This window comes from Sebastes fasciatus, chromosome 19 (assembly GCF_043250625.1).
Source record: "Sebastes fasciatus isolate fSebFas1 chromosome 19, fSebFas1.pri, whole genome shotgun sequence".
In the NCBI taxonomy this organism is placed as follows: Eukaryota; Metazoa; Chordata; class Actinopteri; order Perciformes; family Sebastidae; genus Sebastes; species Sebastes fasciatus.
Window position 1 is genome coordinate 3,571,317 of NC_133813.1, and position 18,854 is coordinate 3,590,170.

Below are 18,854 nucleotides of genomic sequence, written 5' to 3' on the forward strand. Positions count from 1 at the left end.
CATATTTCCCCAAGTTGTCTATTGGGAAGTCGTTTGCGTCCAACTGAAGAGATAAATCTTTAAAAACGGCTCACAAATATAGAGTTTCATATGTTTAAAAAAAGGCTGAGTAGTTACAGCTGGTCACTGTAGTTTTTAACAAACGTTACTCAAACAGGTAGAAACAGTCCATTTGTTGGGGACTATTTTCAGTGGAGTATCAATACACATTGATACTCGGGATTGAGTGAAAATAAATGCATGTTAAAAACTACAGTGACCAGCTGTTTTAAGAAATTACTTAGCCTTTTTAAACATATTAAATTATATATTTTGAGCCTTTTTGAAAGCTTTAAGACTTCCCAACAGACAGACAGGAAATGCGAAAATATGTACTTGTTTTTGTATTTTTATGGGCTTTATTGACAATAACAAAAATCTAAAATGTCACCAAGCTTATCATTTAAATCCTGCAAAATGATAATGCTCTTTTTTTCGACCCTGAAGACATTAAAATAAATCTACCACAATATAGTTTATCTGCCCCAACTTTGCACCCAAAATCATTACATGTTTAAAAAATTCCAACAATATAAATCCGTCATCAGTCTCACAATGCCCTTTTACCTTGTAATTGGATATTCTATTTGTAATTCTGTGACATTATATGACTTGGCCCGACTCTACATCACCAACTGGCCTGTTCTCAATGAGTCCATTCAAACTCTGCTTTCAGAAACAGGGACTCCTTGTCGCTCCCCCACATTCACATTCACCAGAAATCATCTGGGAGGAGGTTTTTTCTCCGTCCCTCTGGACACAGCTTCCTGTCCACTTCAGGGAAATCCAGCCCCCTGGGCTTCAGTATTCAAGTCCAAACACGAGGTCCACTTAATCAGCCAAAAGCCCACAATCTTCCATAATTACTACCCTGCCAGTCATTCCTTCTCTCCCGCTGAGAGCTCTCCACAATCCACTTTAAAGTTTGCTCTGGTTCACTAAACCTCTCACTGAAGAGCAAACATCCAATCATATCTCAGACAGACATTCTGTGTCCATTTATTCTGCCTTAAACCAAAATCCTATTTTATGGCATATTTTACCATGACGTGACGTTTATGACAAACTATGTTGTTCTTCCTTCAGCTGCTCCTGATGAGAGTCGCCACAGCGAATCATCTGTTTCCATCTATCTGGCAACCCGGGCCTCGACAACAAGGTAAGAAATCTGATTTTATAATCCCTTGACTTTTTACTCTTTGACTCTTTAGAACATTTCTTATGACATACTATACTACACTTTTTTTTCATACATTTTTCGACATACTATATTAAGATTTTTTTCATGAAATTTTCGACATACTGACTTTTTTTTCTTAAAATGTATAACATGCTATACTATGACTTTTTTATCACGAACATTTTCCACATACTATACAATGACTTTTTTTTCCTTAAAATTTGTCATACTATACTATGACTTTTCATAAAATTTTCGACATACTACACTGACTTTTTTTTCATATAATTTTCGACATACTATACTATGACTTTCTTTATCATGAAAATTTCCACATATACTATGACTTAATTTCAGATACTATATGACTTTTTTTTCATTCATTTACGACACACTATACTGATTTTTTCTTCATGACATTGCATTTTTCATTTAATATTATACTGTGACATTTTTATTACATACTTTACTATGATTTTTTTAATGACTTCCCATCACATTTTTAAACATACTATACTATGAATTTTTTGAAAAATGTCATGATATACTCTGACTTTTTTATCATGACATTTTTGACATATACTATGACTTTTTTCATTAATTTTCAATACACTACTGATTTTTTTTCATGACATTGCATTTTTCATTAAGCACTATGACATTTTCTTATATACTTTATTATGAGTTTTTTAATGACTTCCCATCACATTTTTAAACATACTATACTATGACTTTCATATTTTTATACATTTTCATGATATACTGTTCTTTTTTTTTTACATTTTTATGGCATACTAATATGACCTTTTAAGACTTTTTATGAATTTTTTATGACAAATTATTCTGGGACTTTATATTGACACTGCATTTTTCATGAAATACTATATTATTAATTTTTTTACAATATTTTTCACGACATACTGCAACATTTTTTTATATACTACACTAGGATATTAATGAAGTACTTTTACACATTAGTATTGCTACCTTTGCTTTAGCTAAGGATCTGAGCACTTCTTCCACGATTGCCACAAACCAAAGCAGCAACGTTGTAAAGCGTGGATTAAAAACTCTGCATGTCCGGTTAACTAGCTCATCCCGGCTGCGAAGGTTAACTAACATTTCATGGGGGAAGACAAACTCACCAGCTTCAGTAGCACAAGTGACCAGCCATCGCACCATCTCTCTCCTCCGCCAGTTCAAGGTAGACAGCGTCATCCTCATCACCTGTAAGAAACACCAGATTAACTCTGAATCTGTAGGATATTAACTGTGTTTCTTTGTGCATCTGTTTGTTTGTTGTTTACCTGAAGACCCAGCTCCAGGGACACTTTGAGCAGCGTGATGTCCGGCAGGCTGTCCATCAGAGTGGCGATTTTGAAGGCATCCTGGGCCAGTTTGAAGATGTGGGACGAGGAGTGGATGTTCTTCTGGATGGACTCTAACACTGTTTCTAGCTTACGAGCATCACCTGGTAAAACACAACGAACAGAACAACAGTCATCCTCACCTTCCAGGCTTGTAATTCATCTTTTACTCTCATATGAACCATTTTATCTGATATGTTTTTACACAACATGATTATTCTATGTCCACACAACAATCTGAAGTTATACTTGCTTGTATCATTAAGTAAGAAAAGAACTGGAGTGACAGTGTGGAGACGTCAGTATGCTTCACACTTATATATTTATGTGCATACATGTTTACAACCTGTTCTCATTAAGTATACATTTACCACACTACTGCACAACCTGTTTATATCACATTTTACCATTACTGCACATCTGTCTACCACAGTATGTCATATCTTTATGTCCTAGATTCTCATTTTATTTACGTGATTTTCCTTTATTTCTTATACACATGACAATAAAGAACTTGAACAGAACTTGTTGTAGTTTAGTTTCACTGCTCCGCTCATGTTTGTTCTTTCAGATATCAGACTTATTTCTCTGTTCACTGACTTCTGTATCAGAGCTGTGATAAGTTACTGCTGATGCAAAGCCTTTATTGTAACGCAGCGATGGGAAATGTAATACTCTGTCATTTGTTAGCGATGCGATTCTTCAATAAAAAGGTAAACAAATTATTGCATGATGCAGTGTATCTGCTAATTCAGGTCCATCAAAAAACAGGCATTAGAAAGGTCTTGAATATTTTTTTCTTGCCTGCTGTAGGCAGCAGTATTAGTTATAAGTTTGTTTGGATGTGGTTGTCGTTTGTCTATAAACTACATTTCTCCATCAGATAATAAGATCAAATTTTATGTGAAATAAATTTGACTAAAATGATATAAATATTCAAAATAATCTGATGACTAAACAGGACTAAGATTAAATTAAGAGAGAAAATATTTTGACTAAAATCAAATGACTTTTTGGCGACTAAAACTATGAAGGATAAAAGTGTCTAAAATGTGATTAAAACTAATAAACATTTTCGTTTTAAGACTAAATCTAAAATAGCTGCCAAAATGAAAACGGCCCACCAGTACCACTACCTTTTGTTGCCTAAACCTAACTAGGTATACATGATAGCTGGCTTTTCCCCCTTCGAGTGTGGTTGTTTGGAACATCTATAAACACTTTTTCCCTCAGATGTGGTCGAACATAGTCTGTTTTGAGCACACAAATACGGAACTATAAACAGTCTAAACTACTACTAGTTGTATATATGTGTGTGCGTACCTTTAGCAGCAGTGAGCATGGTGGAGGCCAGTTCACACTGTTGGGTCTCTATGTGGCTGAGCGTGAACCAGCGGGGGAGGCGGTTGGGCACCACGGACACGATGTGGTGAGGCCGAGACAAGTCGCCGCCGGAGGGGGCCGTGGACTCCAGGACCGGCAACCTGAGCACACAGAGAAAATAAAACTTTATTAGTTCTTTATTAGACGTAAACACACAGGAACTGATGTGGAGAACATTTCATGAAGAAGATGTTCCTTTTATAGAACCGATCGATGGCGTTAACCGATGCCTCGGGCCGTGAACACTGAGGATAAAACCCTCCTCTTATCGCTGCTGTGAGGCCACGTTCCTGTACTCTAATATTCCTCTTTTGTATTTAAAAAAGAGATTTACATTTCATAAAAATCAAAGGGGTTTAATTTGGGCGAGAGGATGGAAAGTTTCGTAACACCCGTGGCGGTCAGGGAGGAAACCAACAGCGTGTATTTATTATTCACACATTTTTATAAAACTGGTTTTCAGCAGCGTTGAATTATTCAGTGAATATTCCAGCAAAAGGAGGTTTTGTCATTAAACAGTGCCCCAGATAGCTCCCAAATCTGCCTCTCTTCTTCCTTACCGTCTCCATCACACAAACCAGAGGGGACGAGGAGGAGCAGAGTTACACTTAAAGGTTTAGTCCGATGCAGGGCGGGAACTTCCTGTCTCACTCTCTTTATTTCTGTTCCTCCTCTCATCAGTTAGAGTACGTCCACACTAAACGCATCTTTTTTCTGTTTCAACCCGTCATACAGACTTCCCAGACTGTGTGAACCTTAAAACGACGGCTTGGTTTTTCAGTTTGTACGAGGAAAACTGAGCTTTTCCTAAATGATGACAGGATTGTGTTGCAGTGAAGTTAATAAGAACTTTACACCGTCGTATTCGGGTAATCATTGTCAGTAAATAAAATAATTATTACGGAGCCGAGGGAGGAAATATTCCAAGAAAAAAATGAAAAATTTCAGAGAATAAAGTCGTAAAAATATGAGAAAAAAACTTGGATATTCTCTGAGATTAAAGTGGCAAATTTACGAGAGAAAAAACTCATATATGACAAAAAACTTGAATATTCTCTGAGACTATAGTCATAAATCTGCAAGAAGTTGTGTAAAACCGTGGTAACGCTAGCCGCCACCTGAATATGGTTTGGTATGGTACTATCGTAAGGATGGCCTCTAAGCGAGGCGAAGGTCCTGATAGATATACAGTATATACGCGTTTTCTTTCAGGTTCTTTCTGTGTTCTTTTATGAACATAAATAAATAAATAATAATATAATTAATATATTACAGAATATTCAAGTTTTTTTCCCCGTAAATTCTGAATATTTTCTCTGAATATAATTTTGTATCATTCACAATTATCAACATTTCATAATGTGAAATAATGTGAAGCCACTCATTCAGTCTATTTTTATATCTTGTTTTTTACTGTTTACTTACTGACTATATCTTTATTGTTTACATGCTTATTTATTAGATCTTGTTTTGTATTTTACTGATGTTTCTTCTTGTTGTTTGCACGTTGTTTGTCTCCTTTGCTGTTGTAATCCTGCATATTTCCCCGCTGTGGGACTAATAAAGGATTATTTGATCTTATTTCTGTCTTATTACCTCCGTCCCCAGCTCTATAATTAATATTATATATTTTTTTCTTACAATGGCCCTAATACGCCGTAGTACTTATGTTTTGGATTTTGTCTATTCTTATGATTTGACGCTTTATAAAAATTAATTAAATTAAAAACAAATACTAACGAGTTGACGCTTTTCATATAGAGCAGGTCTCGACCGTACTGTAAAAAGTATAATAACTTCATTTAAACAGACATAAGACGAACATGTTCATCAAATTAGCGTAACGAGGTGTGAAAGGTTGGTAGACAACAGCGTTAAAACAGGAAGAGGTTTCTACTCACCGCATGGCCCTCAGTGCAATTTTGTACGCCAGTTCGGCGTCATGAGGTAGCAGAGAGGTGAAGAGATACTTGGCAAAAGTGTGCATGGGGACGCTTTCTCTGTAGAGTAACTCCCCCAGACCGCTGTAAGGACCCGCTGGAAGAAACACAAACAACACACAGTTCAGTCTAAAGAGATCGATGTTCAAACACACAGAGAGAGAGCGAGAGAGAGCTGCACGGTGGTTCACATTCTGACTGGACGGCGACCTTGTGGATGAGATTACGGCTGATTTAAAACACAGACTGATGTGAACAGTTATGACTCAGCTCTGATGATCACTTCGTTAGTCGTCATCCACCACAAACATACAGAGACGTCTGTCTCAGAGCAGCAGAGACTTCCTGTAACATCATGTGAGGACAAACTGATCGTAGCACCAAAAGAATTACAAGAATCACTGATGAGTTTTAAGATATTAAGACGGATCCACCCTTTGGTTTTCTTTGTAGGTGGAAGGAATTAAATGACTGTTTTCTTTAAGATAATAACTTATAGATTAAAGCAGTTATTTGATCTCAAAAGATGCCAATATGTTTTAAAAGATAAGACTAAAATGTGAAATACTCGCCTGCGAATATTATATATGTAGGGCTTTTATTGTGAAAGGTAAGAAATAAGTAGACTAAGTATAACTTTGGTGTAATTTGCTTGAGTATATCTTCATTTTTAGACTACTTTATACTTGAACTCCACTTCAGAGGCAAATATTGTACTTTTTACTACATTTATTTGACAGCTTTAGTTACTAGTTACTTTAGAGTAGCACTAGTCAATCAATTAATTAACCAAAAGAAAATGTATTTAAAAATTATTTTGATTTTAATTAATAATCATTTAAGTTATTTTCCAAGCAAACATGTGATAGTTCCAGGCTCTGAAATTGCAAAATTTTCTGCATTTATTTGTCTTATATTATAGAAAGTTGATATTTGGGGGTTTTGGCATATTAGCCGGATAAAACAAGACATTTAACGACGTCACCTTGTGCACTGGGATAATTTGATGTCACTGTTTTCTGATGTTTTATAGCAACTAAATGATGGATCAATTAATCGCGAAAACAGTCTTCAGTTGCAACTAGGGCTGTTAATCAATTAAAATATTCAATTGTGATTTATCGCACATTTTTAATCTGTTCAAAATGTACCTTAAAGGAAGATTTATCAAGTATTTAATCCTCTTATCAACATGTGAGTGGGCAAATATGCTGCTTTATGTACATGTATGTATATATTTATTATTGTAAATCAATTAACAACACAAAACAATGAGAGATATTGATCCAGAAACCCTCACAGGTACTGCATTTAGCATAAAACAATATGCTCAAATCACAACATGGCAAACTGCAGCCCAACAGGCAACAACAGCTGTCAGTGTGTCAGTGTGCTGACTTGACTATGACTTGCCCCAAACTGCATGTGATTATCATAAAGTGGGCATGTCTGTAAAGGGGAGACTCGTGGGTACCCATAGAACCCATTTACATTCACACATCTGGAGGTCAGAGGTCAAGGGACCCCTTTGAAAATGGCTTAGGCAGTTTTTCCTCGTCAAAGTTTAGCACAAGTTTGGAGCGTTATTTAACCTCCTTCATGACAAGCTGGTATGACATGGTTGGTACCAATGGATTCATTAGGTTTTATAGTTTCATATGATACTTGTATCTTCACTTAATTATTATCTATAATATAGATAATAACGTGTTAACTTTGAGAGCTCTAGTTGCAGCCTTAAAGAGCGCACTGTTAAGGCCTTTACACACCGAGGACGTGATGAATAAATCGCACGAAAATGCTAAATACTCGCCTACAAATAATGTCTAGGGCTTTTATTGTGAAAGGAAAGAACGAAAGGTTGTCAAGGTTGACAGGAATAATAAAGTTTGCCGTCTTGGTTGGGACTACGGAGCTTCCGTGTTAAATATACATCAGACCGGCACATATGGGTACTTCCCAAAAGGCTCAGAGGAAGAGGAGATGTCAGGCTGTGATCGTTGTTAGGAGATATGTTCACTGCTGGTTTTGGTCTTTTTCCTGGGATTTGTTGACAATAAGAATACTACGGACTTCTTGTGGGCCTCCACTTTATAATCACGAGCAGAAGAAGTCGTCTGTGAGAGGTGGACGGGCTCTATCATTAGTGGGTTTGGAGTGAAAAGAGCCCTGAACCATGATGAGACACACAGACGGGCTTATTATACCCCTCTATTCACACAACGTCAGCAAACACACGGACAATGCAAACAATACACTCACACAATGTGAATACAGACGTACAAAGTGTAAATGTAACCGTACGGGACAGAAACGTACACAGAGGAGTTAACACACAACACACACTGAACGGAACGGACAGTTAAAGGACAGTTAAAGGACAAAGAGCGGGGTGTGGTTCTGGGTGTGAAATCTTCCTGTGAGAGGAGAATGTGTCGCTGCTGGGTCGGAAACATTTGATTATATTTTGGGAAGTGCAGAGAGTTTGATGAGAAAATCCATAAAACTCACGTCTGTTACTGAAGTTAGAGTCAGAAGACGGTTAGCTTAGCTTAGCATAAAGACTGGAAACGGGGGGAAACAGCTAGCATGGCTCTGTCCAAAGGTAACAGAATACGCCTACCAGAGGCTCTAAAGTTTACTAACTCTAACTACAAACTAATTATAAAGGGAAAGTTAGAAAAAGATTCAATTGAGCTTTTTGCTTCAGTTAATAAGGATTTCCAGTAATGATTATTTTCAATATTGATTAATTGTTTGGTCTTAAAATGTCTAAAAACAGGGAAATATGCTCCCTCCAGATGTTGGGATGTGTAACTTTGTCTGACGAACAGTGTGAAACCCAAATATGTTGAACTCATGAGACAAAGAAAAGCAGCGAATCCTCCCAAGCAGAAAATACTTTACGTGTGACTCACCGTCTAGCAGGAAAGCGGCTTGTTTCCGGAAGATCTTTACCGACATGTCGTCCAGATCGACCTCTTGAAGCTTGGCCAATAGCTGCTCTTCGTTGCGACACACCTTCTCCTGAGCGTACAGGCCGTCCGGCATCACCCGCTGCTGCCCTAAACCAATCAGAGCCGTCTCCACGGCCAGCGACGCGAACGACTCGCCCTCCTCCAGGAAATGCTGCGCCGGGAACACCGGATGCTCCGTCCTCCGACCTGAAACCAGCGAGCCTGAGGGTGAATCAGAGAGAGAGACGGAGAGGAGGTGAGAGATGACTTTAGGGAGGAGAGACGCTCCCTTTGGGATGCAGATTGAGCCGAGTATTGATAAATCTATTGATCTATTTGTTCTTTTCCAGAGTGTGAATCCTCCTGAGGACGGTAATCATGTGTTTTAATGGCTTAATGATGTCTTAGCAGACCTCACCGTTCATCCCAGGAGGGTTAACAGTCCCTCATGAATACACACACACATATATATAGATATATATATATATAAATAAATAGCAGAGCGCTGGAGGTCTTAATTGAAAACTTTCATAACTTCCTCCCTGCAGTGGCTTCATCACTTCCCCACATTCAGAGGAGAAACCGAGTCCAGAACAATCTCTGGATGTACTACATTGAAATCCGCCTCTCTGAGCTCCCCCCTGCATAATTAATGCATTTTAATTGGAGTGTTTTTCCTGCTGCATTTCTTATTCATGAGCTGTTATTGGAGGAAGACTGCGGGCCAATCAGCACGTCTGTGTCATCGCTGCTGATTGCGACCTGAGGGCCTGCAGCTCTGACGGGAAGACGCAATCACTGCAGTGTAAATGTTCCACGCACGCTCGGGAACATGTTTGTGTATCTAAGTACATTTACTCACGTACTGTACTTAAGACATTTTGAGTGTTTCTACTACTTTATACTTCTACTGGACCACATCTCAGAGGGAAATATTGTACTTTATACTGCTCTGTTAGAGCAATTCGACTCAGATTTTATATTAAAGGACAAGTCCATCATTATTATTATAATTTTTTTAGGTTGTTATATCATTCTGTAGCTTCCCAGTATTACAATCTGAACATTAAACTTTTGGTTAAAGTATGTTTTAGCGTCAAAATTCTATTTTCCCTTCAAGTGCTTCAAAAAACGTTTTCCCACATTGTGACCTGACGTAGGTTTCTGCATGATGACGCTGCTACATACACAGTATATATACATCCTTATAGTCAGTGTATTAATACAGTAACTTAGATGATGATGCTGCTACATGTACAGTATATATACATCCTTATAGTCAGTGTATTAATACAGTAACTTAGATGATGATGCTGCTACATGTACAGTATGTATACATCCTTATAGTCAGTGTATTAATACAGTAACTTAGATGATGATGCTGCTACATGTACAGTATATATACATCCTTATAGTCAGTGTATTAATACAGTAACTTAGATGATGATGCTGCTACATGTACAGTATATATACATCCTTATAGTCAGTGTATTAATACAGTAACTTAGATGGCGGTCGGCGTGCTCCCAGTTTGGAGAAGCAGACAGAAGCACCGTCACAGAAGCTAACCAATCGATGCAGCGGTAGACCAGCAAGAGGTAAAATTACTGTTTTTGTGAATGGAGTCTGGTGGCTTTGCAGAGAGCGCTATAACGGCTTCAGTTCCCTGTCGGAAAGAGCTGTCTGACGGCGAGGTAAGGCGGTGAAAATATTCAAAATATAGCGTACACTTAAACTGATAGTTTTTTTTAGGTGGCTAAAATACGTTGTTTTTACTACTGCTTTACCTCGCCGTCAGACTGCCCTATCTGATGGCGAATCTGAAGCAGTTATATCGCTCTCTTCAAAGCCACCAGACTCCATTCACAAAAACAGTAATTTTACCTCTCAGAACGCGGGAGTATACAAACAACCCCACTTCAAAAATTTATTAAAAAAACAAACAGAACACAGATGATAATCTTATAAATTAAAACACGTTGTTGAAAGACTCGTTGTGACCTCTTATATATAAAAAAAAGCAGCGTCTAGTTGGGGCTCCTTGTCAGAGAGAACGTTTCAGTTAATTAACTGGTTGATGCCCAAAGAGGTGAAATTATCCAATATTTCACTAAAACAGAAAATTAAAGATTAGCAGATTACAGAAGAGTCTGAAAAAATCTTCTTCTCTCATTAATCATCTCACGACCCCTCAGATTTATCTGGTGACCCTTTGGAGGGGCACGACCCCTAGGTTGGGAACTAAACAGCAACATGCTGCTCTAACATCGACGCATTAACAATCTAATAATCATCTTTTTACTGTCTTTATGATATTTCTGAATGCGGGACTAAAGTATTTCTACATTGTTGTAACTGAACTGTGTATCTGTGTACGTACCGGAGAAGTCGAGCAGGACGGCGGCTCCGTCCTCGTTGCCCCGCCCCGTCTCCATGAGGGTGCTGAACAGCGTGCCGATGGGGTCCAGAGGGTGGCCTACCCAGCCCTCCGGGTTGGTGACTGATGTGATGCCTTTATGGAGCAGCTCTGAAGTAACACAAACACATCAACAGTTAATGATATACTCCTCTGTGTTTCCATCTATCTCATGCTCTAGATCAATCTACCATGCTGGAACTGTCCCTTAAACTTTGAGTTTTCTATGGGCAGAAAAGCTTCGTATAAAAAAGGATTCCTGCTTTAATAGCAGCTGGACGGTGAAGTAAGACGCCTCATTTAAACGTTAAAATCGACACTGAACAAAAGCCTGAAGTAGAAACTGACCTTTTTTGTGAGTGCGGAAGAACTCCAGCTGTTTCTGCTGTTGCCTCCGCAGCGTGTTGACTATAGCGATGGCGAGCCTGAGTGCTTCCTTTGGGTAACCGTGTGATCTCAGCGCGTCCACTCGGGCGCACGCCGTCGGGACGTGCTCTGCAGGAGAAGAAGAAAAGATATGTTGATGTCTTCGTCTCTCTTATTAATTAAATTCACTCTAAATCAGCGTGTCCACCGCTCTCGCTCTCTCTCTCACCGTGCCACAGGGGCCACCCTCGGGTGTCGAAGAGGGAGCTGTCGAGGTTGTCATGGTAACAGTAGTTGGTGTAGTGGTCCTCGGTGATGATGTGTTGCAGGTGGGGGTCCTGCCAGTGCAGGTCGCAGGCCTCAATGGCTCGCGTGAACACCGTCCGGTGAGGACGAGTGAGTGAATCTGAGAGAGACGAACAAGACGTCAAGACGTTTTCAAACTGTGAGGCGAAGACGCTGCATGAGGTGAAAGGGACAGGTGCATGCTGGGATGTTAGTTATTGTAGTTTGGTCCACTGATTGTGACACAAACACGGAGGCTATTAAAGCACTTTAAAACCCTGAGAAGACTGCTGCATTAGCATCAAAATTCCTTATCAGAGTCGTAACTCAGTCAAACATGAACACACAGACATGATACACATATTTTTAGAATCTCATGTCACATTCACACCAACAGCGAAGCAAATTTCGCCTCGCTTTACTCGCGCGAGTTGGACCGCCGGCATCATTTGTCTTCATAGATACCAACAACTTTTGTTTCCTCCATTTCCTCCATCAACCACGGAAGAAATAACCACTTTTGCTGCTTTGTACATGTTGTGGAAGTCACAGATATGTCAGAAAACAAAACGCCGTCGTGTCTGGGTTCATAACATCACCCGGCGGCGAGCTGTATTCACGCACGGTACCGTTGCACTCACTGTATCTAGCAAGCCCCACGTCGCTACTGCGGTATAAACCCAAAATAAACAGATTGTGTTGTGATTTAATTGTAATAAACAGATCAAAATGATGCCGAAATAACTACATAATAATGCAGATTTGTAAAAAGTCTGAATTAATGCTTTGTCAAGTCTGTAAACAAGACGACAAGCAAACAACTTTTGAAATGCTTGTTTTCTGAATGGAGTTTGGCAGCACAGCAGCGACGTTGTTGTTTCTACCGTAGACAGTCTGTGGTTTCTACACAGAGTCTGGTCCGGTCTCTGTACAGATGTGATGTTCTATCGTAGCTCTGGGTGACCACAGACACACACAAGATTTATTTCCTCCATTTCTGATTTAACAAACGTCAGTGACGACAGGAGGAGGATCTCAACGCTGATCGTCTTTCACGACACAGCGTCGTGTGAATTTCTCGCTCGAGTTGAAATATTTAAACTCCTGCGAATAAGCAGCTTAAGTCTGCGTCGCACAGCGCAAATTCACGTCTATTTGCCTATTTGCATTGACTTTCTATGTAACCGCACCGCGTCATTACACTTTCTAACGCTATCATCATCCCCGCTGTCCATCACAGATAAATGTCCATAAATCCACTTAGAAATCATCGAACAAAAAGACACTTCTCAGAACCAGACCTTGAGAATCATCACGTTTTTAAGTTTTCTTCAGTATCAGAGTAATCCAGTGATGGTTGTCTGTACATCCATGGGTGCGCTGCAAACAGGAATTGCTAATAGATGATTCGGCATACTGTTTGTAACTTTCAGAAATGCTTCTTAACAGCGACACCTGTGGCCATGAAATCAACGAAAGTCAGCGTTGGGCTCGTGCTTGTGCTCGCTCTAAATGGACATGAACGAGCATCACTCAAAACAGTGAGGCGACACACGTCAGCTAAAACCTGTTATATCCCATATTATGGGAACTGTAGTTCTGAAAATTTGAAATAAAAACAAGACAAAGAATAATAGTAGTGATAAAATCCATTAATATTAGCTTGTTTCATGTTGCGTTATCTATATTTTTTATATATATATAGATATATATATTGGGTCCCACAGAGTCAGACGATTGTAGGAGGTTTTAAAAATGTCGATAACACAACAAATGCAGCGCCATTACGGACAAACCAGCAGCCGTAATAACAGCGGCCGTCTTCTCATTCCAAACATTTTTATTACCACCTGATGGAAACGTTGGTGCGTCTCTGGATTTTCTCTGATTTGGTGGAAAACGCTGCAGGACCTCTAACTGTGTTATTGGGCTCATTCTATTAGCCACACTAAAAAGGTAATAAGGTTCTCAGGCAACCGAGATTGAAGGAGGGAGACTTGATTAAAAGAGAGGGGGGAAGAGGGGAGAGAGAGAGAAAGAAGACTTAACAGTGGTAATACGGGAGGAGGAGGAGGAGGAGGAGGAGGAGGAGGAGATGCTGCAGGAGAGGAGATAGAGAAACCTTCAGATGAGATGTAGGGGAGGATTTGGGAATATAAAAAGAGAGCAGGCGACGTCTCTTCTCCGGGTGTCATCTCACCTGGGTGGCCAGCGGGGCCCTGGGGCAGAGCGTTGGTCAGATTGGTCAGCTCGCTGCCATGGTTACCGTCCTCCAAGGGGCAGACGTCCACGCTGTTCCACCTGCGAAGCTGTCGAAGCCAGAAACCCTTCTGCTCGGGTTTATAGTGGGGGTTCAGCACGATGCACATCCACAGGGCTCCTGCACACACACACACACACACATGTTAACATCAGGAGATATAAAACTCATCTTGCTCTTATCCTGCAGCAAAACACTTAAAATATTAAACAAACCATAAAATGTGTTACTTAGCGTCATTATCACCTCTTTGAAATAGACGTCAAGTAGAGCTGAATAATGCAGAGTTAAATTATCCAGAGCTAATTTGTGCGTTATTTTCCATTATCAATTAATCGTTCGGTCTATAAACTATAAAAATGTGAAAAAGTGAAAACAATTTCCTTGTTTTGTGCCAAAATATATTCAGTTTACTATAACATGAGGTAACGAAAAGCACCAAATTCTCACGTTTGAGAAGCTGGAACCATTAATTGTTTGTCTTTTTTGCTTGAAAATGGACAGAAATTGTTCACTAATTAATTAATTGACTAATTGCAGCTCTGCTTTCAGGTGACACGGGTAAGCCCACAGCGAGATGAGACTAAAAACTACATTCAAGCTGACTAAAATGACTTTAATGATTCATTGCAGGTGCTGATTTTGAATAAAAATATACATTTTGAAGAGGAAAGGTTACTAGAAGAGATATCTTTAAATGGTAATCCCAACAATTGTCTCGGTAGAGCAAAACATCTTTGGAAACGTGGTTAAACACGTTTTAAATAAACCCAAATAAAAGGCGTTTTTAATGAGGTATGACAGGTTTCTTTATGTTATATTGGTTCTGAACACACATAAAGACGTACGGCTGCAACTAACGATTATTTTCATTATCGATAAATTCAGAAAATAATGAAAAATGACCATCATGTCCAAGTTATCGTCTTCAAATGTCTCGTTTTGTCCGGCCAACAGTCCAAAACCCAAATATATTCAGTTTATATTCAGACATAAAATAAAGAAAAGCCGCCAGTCCTCATATTGGAGAAGCTGGAACCAGAGACTATTTGGTATTTTTGCTTTATAAAAATGACTAAAACAATGAATCTATAAAGACGTGTGCAAACATGAGCTGAGATCACCTCTATTGTTGGATAAAAACATGAAGACACATGTTGGAAGAGGAGCACACACAAAGAGAACGAAGGAGGGAACAATGAACACGTTAAAGGATAAATAACAGATGACAGATGACAGAATGAAACAGGAGAAGAAAAGAAAGGAAGTGAAGTGAGAAAAGGGAGGAGGAAAGGGAGGACAGGGAGGAGAGGTGAGGGGGAAGTGCTGAGGATGGGGGGAGGGGACAGGAGGAGGAGGAGGAGGACGAGAGGCTTTATCCTCCGTCTCTTTGTTACGGCTGCTTCAAGGACAACAACGAGGAGGGAAAACAGAGCGCCGAGAAAATGATGTCAGACATGAGTGACGAAATGCAGAGCAAGAATCAACAACAACGAGGGGGAGAAGGTGTGAGAAGGTGTGAGAAGGTGTGAGAGAGAGAGAGAGGAGGGCTGTAACCTATATTTACATGTTGTATCACAGTGTGGGTCATGAGCGAAACCGGACTGATATTATCATCAACTGATTCTGATCACTCATTTGTTTTATCTTGTACCTGCAGCAGAGAGCGACGGTGCTTCTGCACAGATACGATCAGATCTGTGAAACATCAGGAAACAGAACAGGTGCATTTTTACATCTACATTCTACATTCTACTTTTCTGGTCTTTTTAAATATAAGAGTTAACCGAAGATTTACGTCACAAAGATCTTAGATTTCAATTCCAGTCGCATTAACAGTTTACCACAGTCCAAGGTGACGTCTTCAAATATTTTATTTTGTCCAAAACTCCGTTTACAAGAAAAACTAAAATATTTGTTGGTATTTTTGCTTAAAAGGTTACTGAAACAATTATTAATATTATCAAATTATTTCTTAACAGCGTTAACAATGCAGCTGAGTTAAATTAAAATATTTTTCATCGCCGTTCATGCTATTATAACGGGTATTTTTATTTCAACTCCTGTCCCAAATTCATCCTAAAATTAATTTTCATCCTCCCTGATCCTATATTTTATGCACCAAATATTTGGAACAAGCTCCCAGAAAACTGCAGGACCGCTCCAACTCTGAGTTCTTTTAAATCTTTAATTAAATAATGATCTTTTACTGCACTATAACCTTTACTCTTGTGTGTTATACTCTATTTTAGCTTCTATCCTAAATAATAAAATATATATATATATAAATATAAATAATATATATATATATATATTATATATATAATATATATATTACATATATAATATATACATATAAATATAATATATATATATATATTTATTTATTTATTATATATATATATATATATACATATATATATATATATATATATATTATATATATATATATGTATGTATATACATATATATACATATGTATATACATATACATATATATATATATATACATATATATATATATACATATACATATATATATACATATACATATATATACATATACATATATATATATACATATATATATAAATATATATATATATATATGTATGTATTATATATATATATAATACATAAATATATATAATACATAAATATATATATATATATTTTTTTATTTTTATTTTTATTTATAGAGTACGGTCTAAACCCGCTCTGTAAGAAAAGTGTCTCGAGATAACATCTGTTATGATTCAACGCTATATAAAATAAATTGAATTGAAAGTACACAACTCAAAAAAATATATAACTCAGGTCTCGTCGTTTTTAGATATTTTAATGCGGAAAAGGTTCATATTAAACTGGCATGCTGTGTGTGTGTGTGTGTGTGTGTGTGTGTGTGTCTCTTACCTAGCTCGTCCCACAGCTGCCTGTACTTGTCAGTCATGGTGGTTCCCTGTTGCCTCCACAGCGCCAGTCTGGGGTCGCCCATGAACTGCTCTGTGATCAGCGTTAACATGCGCGCTCCGTTGGAGTCCCTCATCTTCAGCATCTCTCTCACCTGCAGAGACGTCGGGAGATGCATTGTGGGTAAGTCGTTCGGGTGCAGTGTGATGATGATGATGATGTTTTTGTGGGAAATGATTGTGTTACCTTGCTGAACAGTAAGTTGAGCTGCTTCCCCGAGCCGTGGTAGCCGCCCTGGGAGAGAAAGAGCTTGACCTGCTCCTGAACCTGCTCCTCGTCCAGATGCCAGCAGTTCTCATCGTCCACGCTGGCGCCCGCCGTCGGGTCTGGAGCTCCTGCACCGAACGAGGGAAATCAGTCAGAGACTCATTACAAGAGCTGGAGGTCATCACACTAATGCTGATTTTCATTTATTAGTTTATTACAGTCAGTGATGAAGAAGTACTCTGATCTTTTACTCGTGTAAAAGTAGAAATACCTCAGTGTTAGTCTAGTAAACAGAGTTGTTTACGTATTTATGGAGTGATTTTCACAGACAATGTGGTACTTAATGTTTCTGTGATGCCCAAAACAGCAACACATAACACCACAAATCTCCTCAAACTTTCCCCCACTTGTGTGTGTGTGTTTGTGTGTTTGTGTGTGTGTGTGTGTGTGTGTGTGTGCGTGTTCTCCCTAAACAGCTTGTTTTTCCTGAGTCGTCTCCGAGGACGTCGGCCTCCAGCTGGACCTCCACTGGAGCGAGATGAAGGAAATCTAACACAAGTAGCTGCTTGTGTGTGTTTGTTGGTGTCTGCACTGGAAGCACGTTAGATAACCACCATTATTCCCGCCCCTCCGCTCCGCTCACCGTGGACCTGGTTGATCTCGGAGTTCTGCGACAGTATCTCATCGGCCAGCTTCTGCGCCGTCGGCAGCACCTCGGTGTGATGCACCGTGATCAGGTACTGAACAAACTTCTGCAGCTGATCTCTGTTCATCTGGAAGAGAGTCTCTGAGATGGGCAGGCGCAGTTTGACCTGCTCGGGCTTCCGTACCCGGTACAGCGAGAGCGCCACCACGTGGGCGCAGTAGAAGATGTCCTTGTTGCCGCAGCTGCACGTTACCGCGGTGATTTTGCAGCGGTCGAAGCTGACGCTCACATTGCAGACCAGCTCGGGCTCCGAGGACGTGGCCGGTTCCCTGACTGTGCCGCTGAGGTGAAACCCTGCAGACAAACAGAAGGAATATTTACGGTTAATCATCTGGTTTTAAAGATTAAAATAGTTTTTACCATTATCAACTTTTTATTAATAGTATTTAGTATATTTTTAGGATTCCATTATTTTATTGTTTCCGCTCCTTGTGTCCTGTTATTAATACCTGTGTTATTGATTTGTTTCTCCTGTGAAACACTTTGAGCTGCATTTTATGTCATGAAAGGAGCTATATAAATAAAGTTTATTATCATTACTATTATTATTATATCTGAAGTTAATGAGTAAGTACATTATGTAGCTTTTATACACAATAACGCTCAATTTAAACCAGATGTTTCAGCCACTAGGGGCTTGTGGAAACAAGTTGCGAACACACACTGACTCCCTTTTTATGTTGAAATGGCTCAATTTGGAGTCATGTTTTTGCCACCTGGCCAATATCTAATATAATGTATGTATTTATTCTCAAGGATATGACTTGGTCATTAAAAC

The 18,854-nt window shown here is 39.0% G+C and overlaps 1 protein-coding gene across 2 annotated transcripts in view; it reads right to left on the reverse strand.

Moving 5' to 3' along the window:
- Positions 1-18,854, reverse strand: part of LOC141756877 (zinc finger SWIM domain-containing protein 6-like) — a 73,265-nt gene that overhangs the window by 2,660 nt on the left and 51,751 nt on the right. For both annotated transcript variants that reach the window (XM_074616836.1, XM_074616835.1), the window contains 12 exons: positions 18,014-18,370; positions 17,350-17,498; positions 17,107-17,257; positions 14,134-14,313; positions 11,878-12,054; positions 11,631-11,777; positions 11,247-11,393; positions 8,828-9,088; positions 5,871-6,006; positions 3,910-4,070; positions 2,527-2,690; positions 2,365-2,446 (listed from right to left, as the gene is read on the reverse strand). In XM_074616836.1, the coding sequence (XP_074472937.1) occupies positions 2,365-2,446; positions 2,527-2,690; positions 3,910-4,070; positions 5,871-6,006; positions 8,828-9,088; positions 11,247-11,393; positions 11,631-11,777; positions 11,878-12,054; positions 14,134-14,313; positions 17,107-17,257; positions 17,350-17,498; positions 18,014-18,370 (2,112 nt within the window). The remainder of the gene's footprint in view (positions 1-2,364; positions 2,447-2,526; positions 2,691-3,909; positions 4,071-5,870; positions 6,007-8,827; positions 9,089-11,246; positions 11,394-11,630; positions 11,778-11,877; positions 12,055-14,133; positions 14,314-17,106; positions 17,258-17,349; positions 17,499-18,013; positions 18,371-18,854) is intronic.